Source organism: Thunnus thynnus, chromosome 1, assembly GCF_963924715.1.
Source record: "Thunnus thynnus chromosome 1, fThuThy2.1, whole genome shotgun sequence".
Classification (NCBI taxonomy): domain Eukaryota; kingdom Metazoa; phylum Chordata; class Actinopteri; order Scombriformes; family Scombridae; genus Thunnus; species Thunnus thynnus.
Window position 1 is genome coordinate 4286916 of NC_089517.1, and position 11095 is coordinate 4298010.

The 11095-nt window shown below is 35.8% G+C and overlaps 1 protein-coding gene across 1 annotated transcript in view; it reads right to left on the reverse strand.

Moving 5' to 3' along the window:
* Nucleotides 1-11094, reverse strand: part of pex16 (peroxisomal biogenesis factor 16) — a 17936-nt gene extending 6842 nt beyond the window's left edge. The window contains exons 1-8 of the mRNA XM_067600073.1: nt 10821-11094; nt 8294-8329; nt 8001-8077; nt 7475-7608; nt 6374-6474; nt 6035-6115; nt 2968-3120; nt 937-1009 (exon numbers count right to left, since the gene is read on the reverse strand). Of these exons, the coding sequence (XP_067456174.1) occupies nt 937-1009; nt 2968-3120; nt 6035-6115; nt 6374-6474; nt 7475-7608; nt 8001-8077; nt 8294-8329; nt 10821-10953 (788 nt within the window). The 5' untranslated portion in view covers nt 10954-11094. The remainder of the gene's footprint in view (nt 1-936; nt 1010-2967; nt 3121-6034; nt 6116-6373; nt 6475-7474; nt 7609-8000; nt 8078-8293; nt 8330-10820) is intronic.
* Between the last annotated feature and the right edge of the window lies 1 nt (nt 11095).

An 11095-nucleotide genomic window follows, 5' to 3' on the forward strand; every position in this document is an offset into this window, starting at 1 on the left:
AAGTCCTCGATTCTACCCTCGGTGGATCACCTTGACCTGGATGATTCAGATTCTTCACAAACAACTTAAACGAGATCTTGAATGAGCGCTGACATTTCGCCTCGGGTGAATACCTCAACACAAAGTAAGCAGCTTGTGATTTGAACACTGCTGTTAAATCTTCTATGATGTGTTTGGTTGATTTGGAAAATGTAAGAAATGTTGTGAAAAGGTTTATTAAATTAAATCTTCTTCTGTCTAAGAAAACACCTACCTGACACCAAATTAATGAATTACTTTCATTTTCTTCCAAAATCTGTCTGTTATCTTTTAATTTTTAAACATAAATTTGTAATTTATAACTTATTCTCTTTTTGTTTATGTATGAATAGAACATATTTCATCTTCCAGAGATATCAAATCATCAGAACAGATCCCAGCATCCACACACAAATAAATCAAAACTTATGTGTAGGAGCGCAAGTTAAAAATTAACAATTAAAAATACAACAACAATAAATGAACTACACTTGCTCTAACTCTGGAGACACAAAGAAGGCGATATACATGTGGCCAATATTTCCACAAAGTTCCTGAACAGAAACACTCAGATTCTTTTCAAAAATGAGGAAAAAATAAACTAGAAACAATAAATTACTATAATGAGGAAAAATATGGAAGCAAAAATGACATTATGTTGTCTCATAAAGAGAAGAAAACCATAAAGAACAGACCTGACTGTTGTTTTGAGACAAAGATTAGATAAATCTAATAATCCTCACAACTGAAAGTTTTCCAAATCTTCAAAAATGGTAAAAATTTGTGAGAACTAAACACATTTCTTTGCTATATAAGTGATAATAATTACTATCCTTCATTTTCTGTTATCGAGAGATGATCACACATGGCTTTTTAAATCTAATTTATCGTTTCAATGAACTGAGAGAAGAATATTACCTGGAGAGTTCAAGGAGTCCAGAGACGAGCCACGGCTTCCAGGACTGTTTCCCACACAGTCCGAGGCAGAACACTGCAGCCACGAAGGTTTCTGATCAGGATAAAAACCGTCTAACAGAAAAGTTTTCAGCAGACTGACTGTAGAACTGAAGCACAATAAAAAACTAAAGAGATCTAAGAAAAAAAAAAAAAAACGACAAAAAGAATCACCTCCGAGTTGTAACTTGTAGTTTTATGTTTTTAAGGTTTTAAATATCTCTGTGAAAATGTTTGCATGACATCATATGACATTCAGAAGGTCAAAGCTTCATTTTTAAGGGATTTGGTTGCAGAAAAGTGAACAAGAGCATCTTTTTTTTTTTTTTTTTGTAGGGCTGTTCACATTTTCCTCTCGCCACTCAAACATACAGCACACAAGAAAGAATCCATTTAACAGACGTAGCAACACAAAGCTCCAGCTGGGAACAGTTTGCCATCTAGAGTTCAACATTATTAATGCACACAAACCTCATTCAGTGCGGTTCCACCTAAACAGGTGGTGATAAAAACCAATGATGATGATAATAAACTGTATTTTATAGCACAATTCAGGCATAAAAGCAAACACGTCATAAAGATTTACAATATAAATAAGTAGCAATAATAAAATAGGATCAATTAAAATGTATATATATTCATTTTAGTTTAAAAAAATGTAGACATATCATTCATTACTGTATATATTAGCAGGCTGTTTATACTGTATATAACCACCTACTGTATATATATTAAGTAACTCAGCACTTTTTACCCACTAAATTCTTATTTCAGCACTTTTACACATATTTGCACTATTTGTATCCTGATCACAGAGTCTCATCTGTTCATTAACATTGTCCACTTCTTCTTTCTATATTTATGTTTCGATTTTTTCATCCACTTGCTTGCACATAACAGAGATATATTTTTATGTTCAATTACCTTCCTCAGCTTTGTTGTCCTTGTGTATCTTTTTAAACACTGTTTTGTTTAATCACATTGAAACCAGAGTCAAATTCCTTGTAGGCGGAAACATATTCAGCCAATAAAACTTGATTCTAATTCTGAGATTTAAAGTCTCATAAACCCTCGTTTAATAAATATCATGTAGTGTTTATTAGTAAATGAGATGTTATGACTTTACTGTTCTGGTTGATCAGATACCAGATTCCATGTAAACAGAGTCACAGCTGCACTTGAGTTAAATGTCACATCAACGTGCTCACGGTATTAATAATGTTGGCATGTTGTTGTTTGGCAGCTATAATGTATAATTAATTCGCTAATTGGCAGTAAACACACAGCGCTGGTGAGAATGTCAAACTAAATTCTTGGAATAATTTGACATTTTGACCTGATGATTGCTTTAATCTCCGTCTTCCTGGATTTTCTTCACTTCTGAGAAGAAAGCTATCAGCTGTTACTCTCCTCTGTTGCTTTGTCTGTTTATTTGTTAGTTTTATTGGCAAAATACCATAAAAAACTTTAAAGATCTTTAGTGAAATTTAGTGGAAATCCATCGGCTGAGTTTAGATATTTAAACATTTTTTTTCGTCCTGAACCAGATGCTGATTTTAAACTTCTATATATTTTCTATTATTAAAATAACACATTTAGAGGATTGTGTAAACCTGAGCAGAGGTGTGCACTTCATGTGTGCTTTCTAGTTTATGTAATAATAAACCGGATATCGATGGCCGAAGAGCAAAACCTCCTGTCTGAGAAATGCACTTTTTTGAGAAAACTAAAAAAAAACAAAAAAACTTGTTTTCTTGCAGAATGCTATTTGTTAAGGATACCTAATACATAATACAATGTTTTTGGACTATATTACTATATTATGTGTTAACAATACCGTAATAACCATACAAACATACCGTAAACAATACCACATAATATAGTAATATAGTCTAAAAACAGCGTATTATGTATTGTTGATCCTTAACAAATTCTGCAAGAAAAAGTGCATTTTTCGGCCATTGATATACTGGTGTGACTATGATGGAAGGATACGGTGAACAAGTGGCCGTCCGATGTACACAGACTCTGCGATGGTCTCCTGGAGCCCCAGCTGTGTTGGTTTGCTGTGGAGCTTCTCTTCCTTTAAGCTGTTCCTCCTCTTCCTCTGACTCGGTGCTCCCCACAGCCGCGCCTGCAGGGAGGGAGCTGCAGCAGCGTCACACAGAGAGAGAGAGGAGACGGAGAGAAGAAGAAGAAGAAGAAGAAGAAGAAGAAGAAGAAGAAGAAGAAGAAGAAGAAGAAGAAGAAGAAGAAGAAGAAGAAGAATTGGAGAAGTTTACCACAGTGACAGATAATACAGAGTCTGACATGGAAGATCATCCTGGATCTCCTCCACCATCTGAACTCTGAGAGGAAAACTTCAGCGCACAAATCTTTTCAGGATTGTCGACACCTCAAGATTTTACATTATTTACATATTTATATTTAAATAGTTTGAATTAGTTGTATTCATTTGATGTTTTTATATTTATATCTTGTGTTCATGTGCTTTGTGTTTTTATCTTGTGTTAAACCAATTGGCCCTTGAGGACAAATAAAGTCGTTTTATCAGGTTGTTGAACTTTTTGCAGCTCAAAACATCCAAAATAAACACGGTGCAAAGATCAAGTTCTGCTCTGGTGTTTGGCTGCTTTTCCTGACTGGCTGCAATATAATTAAAACCCAAAAACAGCTGGAATAGTTAAACTATTTTATTTCTAATAAGCCCTTTTCAGAGCAGACGTTTGTACATGTTTACTGGTCGCAGATGTTACCAACAACATTAATGACGGCTCGGTTCCAGTCAGCCAGCGAGTACGACACCATCACTGGTGTCATCATTTACACCTGTTATTTACGACTGTGACAAGTCAAAATATTATCTGTGAAAAAGGAACATAAACAGCAAAGAGTGTGAAACTTTTTTCTATTCTGAGTGTAATTTTAATAATAATTTAAAACCTGCATTGACTGATTTTTAACCACTTGGTGGCAGCAGAAACAAGCTGTAAACACAACAACGACATTATTATCTTATAAAGTCTTATTGAGACAAATATTCACTCATTTTATTTATGTTTTGGCTTTAAGCAACTTATCTTTAGCTTCACCAACACTTGAGCCCCTTTAACTTTTTACCACTTTGTTGATTGATGCAATACTTTACTTGTTGTTAACGTTATTTTTTATGCACATGTGTACTGTGTGTCATTTCTTCCTTTACTTAAATCAACAACAACAACAATAAAAAGCCTTTCTGTATATCATTCTTCTCATTGCACTTGGACCTTGTCCAAGTGCAATGAGTCTGATGTCTGTCAAACAACTAAGCTGCTCCTTGTCAGCTACCTGAGAATTTACATCAAGGCTGTTTTGAGTCTCTAATTCTTTGGATAAAAGCGTTTTATTCACCAGCTGGTCTCTTACTCTGTATGTCTGCTGTTTGGAGGTGATCAGTGTGTTTTTCTGTGGCTGTTAAACACCAGACATGAGATGAATCAGAATCTGGTGACAAATGTCATCAGATTCTGATTCATCTCTGATTGGTTAATGTAAATATGTGACGTCACCTTTTTCCAAGAAACTACTTCAAAACTGAAAAAAAAAGCTCTGATGTCTGTCAAACAACTAAACTGCTTTAACTTTGGCAGAAACAATGTGTTATTGTGTTTAAACCAAAGACTGAAGGTCACAGAACACATCTACTGTTTTCTGCTTGTTTTTTATTATATTTAGTGTCATCATTTCAAAGTAAAAGTAAATACTTTATTTGCTGTATGTTATGACGTCTCCCCTCCTGCCTGCTGTGGTTTAACTGGTCACTTCCTGCAGTAGCTGGCGGTCAGGGAGGGTTGTTAAGGGTCATGCCGGGACATCGCTCTCTCTCTCTCCTTGGATCCACATCTCTCTCATCCGCACATTATATTCACAACTGATGCAGTTACTCTCCACGCCTCACGCCTGTTTGTTTTAGTTTACAATAAAATCAATAATTGGCATCTGAACTTGACTTGCTTCCCCTCTTTGTCACTCTCATCGAGCCGGTTTATGACGTGTATTTATGTACTTTGGTGATTTACTGAAAGCACCCTGGTCTGCAGGATTTTTATGCTTCACATATTAAGAAACAAACTGCAGCTCTTTAAAATCACAGCTGAAGACTTTTCTGTTTGCATTTGAGGTGTTTGATTAATATCTTGCACTGTTTTCTCCGTCTTAATCTATTTTAGCTTATTTTTTATTTTCTATTGTTGGAGAAATAATTGTATGAATCACTTTGATGATCATTAAACCAGTGTAGAAGTGTATTTATTTAAAGAGCATGATGTACTTTTTTAAACGACTGTGTGTTTTATAAAAAGCATTTGCAGAAAACATCCTGCACGCTTGTCTGCTGCTTGTAGCCATGGAGATTACTAAATGACAGGAAGTGAATGAACAAGCAGGAAGCTATGTTTGTACAGTATAACCTTTGTTCTGTGTCCTTCTCTTGTCCTTCAGTGACCTGTGTGACATTTCAGCTACAACGACACCATTTAACTCCTTTTAATGTATTTAAATGTGTCTTTCTATAATGTCTTGTGTTTCTGTTACATTTTGTCTTGATGCCTTTTATGTTTTATGTAAAGTAGCAGATGGGTAGAAGTGTAACATTGAATAGATTGAACCTTTAAATGTGTAAAAGTTTATGTTTGGTTGTTATTAAGCAATAATGCTTCACTTCAATCACAATGTTATTGAAGAAACGGATACAGGATTCAGGCAGGAAGGGAAATGTTTTATTCTTTAAAGAAGTGAAAGGACGTGTGGTAAACATGAAACTGAATGTAACAGCTTACTGAACATGTGACCTGGCTGCAACCTCCATCAAGGGAGTTTTTCCTTTCCTCTCTGGTAAACAAGCTTTCTTGTAAGTGGGCTTTTGTTTTGTCAGAAATCAGATATTTCCGTGTTCCAGCTCAGTCTCACAGATGCTTAATAAGCTCTAATTTTCACTCCGAAGCTTCTTAAATTTCAATTTTAATCAGCGACAACAAACGAAAAAAAAAAAGAATGAAAAAATTAAAAAAACTGGTCTTACCGCTGCCCAGCGGCCTGACGACTCGTCCTGACCTCTGACCCACGAAGCAGGTGTCGTCTTGCTGCTCCTCGTTACCTTCATCTGTGGAGAAAAGAGAGTAAACATCTGCTACACATATCACCTGCTCAGTGCACAAAGTGTTCTGGAGTTTAAAGCCAGATTAATGGTTCGATTGAAGACCTAAAAAATTTAAATTCTTTCTGGCCTGTATTTCCTGCTGTTATTGACGAAAAAGAAGGAAAAACTTGTTATGTCTAATCGAAGATCAAGGACAAACATTTTAGTCTGTTCTCTGACAAGAAGTGACGAGATGGTGAGAGAAAAGAGCCAATCACTGACCTTCACCGCCGAAGTCTGCACCTCTGTCCAGGGGGATTATGGGAGGTGAAGTCTGGATGCCCGATTTGTACCACAGAAGAAGCACGATGCGAAAAATGGCCCTGATGATCAGAGCGAGAAGAGAATCAGGTCAGAAGACGGAGAGCGTCAGAGATTTCTTCTTCTTCTGTTTATTATATTATTCATATTACTTCAACACGTTATTACACAGTAAAAGAACACCTCCCCTCAGCTGCTCTCCCATCCTGTCTCATACACTACATGGCCAAAAGTATGTGGACACCTGAACATTACACTCATATGTGAGAGTTGAACATGTCACTCTAAAACCAGTCAGATTGTTTTTAATTTTAAATAACATAAAAATTAAATAAATGGTTGTTTTAAGTGTGTGCAGTCATGCTAGCAGCTCTGTGAGGTTGCACATAGAGCTACATGCCAGTATCTCAACGACATTGCTAACATGCTGATATTTAGCAGGTTCACCATCTTGGCATGTTAGCATGCTAACATTTGCTTATTTACATTAAACCTTCAGTAGAGCTGAGGCTGATGGGAGTGTTATTAGTTGTGCAGGTATATGTGGTGTGTGGGCCGTACACTTCTTCACATACACAATCATTAGAAAAAAGGAGCAGCTGTAAAACGAGGACAGCATTTTTCTGAGCATCACAAAAATCAAAAAGCAAAAGAGCCGAGAGGATGGAGGGTTTTGACTCTCTGAGTGTTTGAGCTCTAGAAGAGCCATATCAACAAAATATTTTATAAAATTCATATATACGGGCAAAAACAGGCTTCTGTGGAGACTTTTTCTGTGTATCTGTCCAGTGAGCAGCTTTCATAGGCATGAATGTTGCACCATCATGTAAAACAGTATCCAGTTTTTCTCATAAACTAAAGTATTAGAGAAATTTTGACCTGTTGATGATGTTTGATGAAAAGTCAGTTACTAGAATTCATCAGGAGGGAAACATGAGATAACATTAAATAAAGAGAAGTTTATTCTGGACTAAAGTGTTGGACCGACCCACATCCCCACATCCCCACAACGCCACAACGTTAGTGTGGCTGAGAAGTCACGGGAGGAGGATGAAGCCGTACTTAAAGATCTGAATGAGTCCGATGACGATCCAGCGGCCGACTTCACCCCACAGCTTACAGGCTCCCATCTCCAGGAAAACCTCCACGTACTCCAACACAGACAGCCAGGTGAGGAGCCTCTGCTGAGAGAGAGACTGAACAAACACACGGAGCAGGAACGCTGTGAACACTTTCACTTTCAGTTAACAGCACGGGAGCAACACAACACAAACTATAATACTGCTTATTATTTTAATTCTTCAAGCTACAGCTGCAGCTTATTCCTTCAAGGAATAAAGGAACGACTGCATTATGTTTTGTTTGTTTAACTCAAGTTCTGGCAGCGTTTTTTAAATCTTTGATTGGCTGCATTTGTTTAAATAAGAGAAAGTAACCACATCTACAAGACATGGTTTGCTGAAATGGTAACAAAAAGAATCTTGATCCACCTACAATCCAAACACCATCAGCCACCATCCTTTATAAAACCAGTATTTATATATGTGTATGTATGTGTGTTTATGGATAAACTATCAGCGGTGCTCACCACATGTAGGGCACATCTCAGGCCTTTGCGCAGAATGCTGTCATTGAACAGCACCAGGAGATTGGAGGCAGAGTACACTGGAAACAAAAAAACAAACAATTTCAACTTCATCATTAACTTAAATTTAATGATCAATTATAAAAATTGCAGCTGGCAAATTTTCTGTCCATCAACTAACAAATGAATCAACTGATTTTAAACATTTTAGAACTAATCAATCATTCTTATTATTTCCTCAGGTGTCAATGCAAAGAAGAACTGAGCAGCTGCATTGACCTTTGACCTTTACTTACCTAGTTCAGATATTTCATGGGAATCTGCAAATCGCCCTGCAAAACAAGAGTCACGACACGTTGTAATTCATTATGTCAATCAGCTTGATGTAGTTAAAGTATTGCAGTAAAAGTACATAAGTATTATGAGCTTGATGTAGTTAAAGTATTGCAGTAAAAGTACATAAGTATTATGAGCTTGATGTAGTTAAAGTATTGCAGTAAAAGTACATAAGTATAATGAGCTTGATGTAGTTAAAGTATTGCAGTAAAAGTACATAAGTATTATGAGCTTGATGTAGTTAAAGTATTGCAGTAAAAGTACATAAGTATAATGAGCTTGATGTAGTTAAAGTATTGCAGTAAAAGTACATAAGTATTATGAGCTTGATGTAGTTAAAGTATTGCAGTAAAAGTACATAAGTATTATGAGCTTGATGTAGTTAAAGTATTGCAGTAAAAGTACATAAGTATTATGAGCTTGATGTAGTTAAAGTATTGCAGTAAAAGTACATAAGTATTATGAGCTTGATGTAGTTAAAGTATTGCAGTAAAAGTACATAAGTATAATGAGCTTGATGTAGTTAAAGTATTGCAGTAAAAGTACATAAGTATTATGAGCTTGATGTAGTTAAAGTATTGCAGTAAAAGTACATAAGTATAATGAGCTTGATGTAGTTAAAGTATTGCAGTAAAAGTACATAAGTATAATGAGCTTGATGTAGTTAAAGTATTGCAGTAAAAGTACATAAGTATTATGAGCTTGATGTAGTTAAAGTACACTCCTTACAAGAAACAGAAAGGTTGTTTTCCTTTTCTACTGCAGCAACTAAACTGCTTCAGTTATAGTTTTGGCCAATGAACCATTGTTGATGTTTATATTTTTCAAGATATAGGATCAAAATCTTTTTTTTCTGCTGTACCAATAACATATCAAACTGTGACCCCAAAACCGAGAACATACAGAGCAGTGACTTTTGGGCACCGTTACTCCCCTACACATCTATAACAGTTACTTATTGATTTATTTTGTTCTGTTTTAATGATTTAACTGACATTTTACAGTCTTCTGTAAAGCACTTTGGTCGACTCCTGTTGTTTTTAAATGTCTTCTGTGAATAAACTTGACTTGAAGTGGAGTGGAAGTATAAAGTAGCATCAACAGTCTCTGCTGTGAAACACTGTGCCTGATGATGACAGACTTGTTTTAGTTCATTCGTAGCCTCAGTTTGACCTTGTTGTGTAACATCATGAGAACAAAATGCTGATATAATCATCTTTAACATCCTGGATGAATATTTCATTATGTTTACATGAATCGAGCTGAACTCTCGCAGCTCAGCTTGAACGGGTTATAACAGTCGTCTTCACATCTGGGCTGATGTAATATTACATCATGATTGACAGGAGATGTTTCCAGAGAGAGTTAAGAAAGTTTACTGAGACTGTAATTTGTTGGTGAGATGTTTCAAAAAAAAAAGGTACACAGATTTCATTTATATACTTTGTTTTTTTCATTTACATTTTTAATTTGGTTGTTTTTATTTTCAATTTGACTTAGTTGCATCTAGTTTCATTTGTTTTTAGTTTAATATTATTTGTATATTGTTCATGTATACTATATAAAGTACACTCAACAGACACGTTCACAAGTTATTTTTTGGAGCTTATCTCTACTTGCTGTTTTATTTGTGTGTTTGTTTGTGCCAGTTTCTCTTTGAGTTTGTTTCATTTTCATTCTTACTGGTGGATGGTAAATTGGTGGATGGTAAAAATAAAATTAAGTTTCTATTTGACGTTGGGTGTAACTCTCCTGGGTGTGTGTGGAAAATGATCCCGCCATTGAAATTCCACTTCAGTACAGTCCAGTACAGTACTTAAATAAAAAAAACGTAGGTTCTTTTCTATGGAGGGTTTTAAGTGCCAAAACTAAATATACAAATACATAAATAATTATACAATAACATGCTTCAATGAATGAATAAATATATAATTATGTAATTTAATGTTTAATTGTCACCATAAATACATAAATCATTAAATATATAAATGTATCTGTGTATTTATTTATTATATATATTTACACATTTGTATATTTATTTATTCACACATTCATTTATCTATTTATAATTTTATTTATTAATTTATATATACTTTTATTTATCCATAGTGTAACTTTCTGCCGCGAAATAAATAAATGAGTCAACTTCATCCATCACTCCTCAACCCCCCCCCCCCACCCCCCCGACGGCGACGAGCACCAGCCAATCAGAGGCAGAGTAGGTGGGGGGAGTCGTTCCGTCAACATCCTAGGAAAAAATGGCTTCCGGTGGAGCTGATAATTTATTCCGATATTACTTCTACAGACCCGAGAGACCAAAGTGGGAAGTTACGGATGATGAGAACCCAATAATCACAAATGACCAAAAAATAAAAAAGGTGTTGGATCGTAAGGCCAAAGAGAGGGCGTGTGGGTGCATTTAATATTAATATTATTATGAATAAAAAATCAGTGCTACTAAAATAAACCCCTTCAGGTGTCACTCACCTGCGATCAGGTAGGACAGGGTCCGCACCGTGCTCTCCAGCTGAGCTGTAGCCGCCGGGTTTCTCCTCACATACTCAGTGTAGCGCTCATAAAGACGCTTCAGTCTGTCGGTGTACTCTTTAATATGAGACATGTCCGCTTCAACTTAATACACACGCTTCATTCAGCCGCTGGTTGAAGAATACATCAGCTGTTTAGAAAAGTCAGTGAGTTTTGGTGCAAAGCTAACTTCTTTCAACTGCTCTTCATAACAAAAAACAAACTTCCGCGCGGAT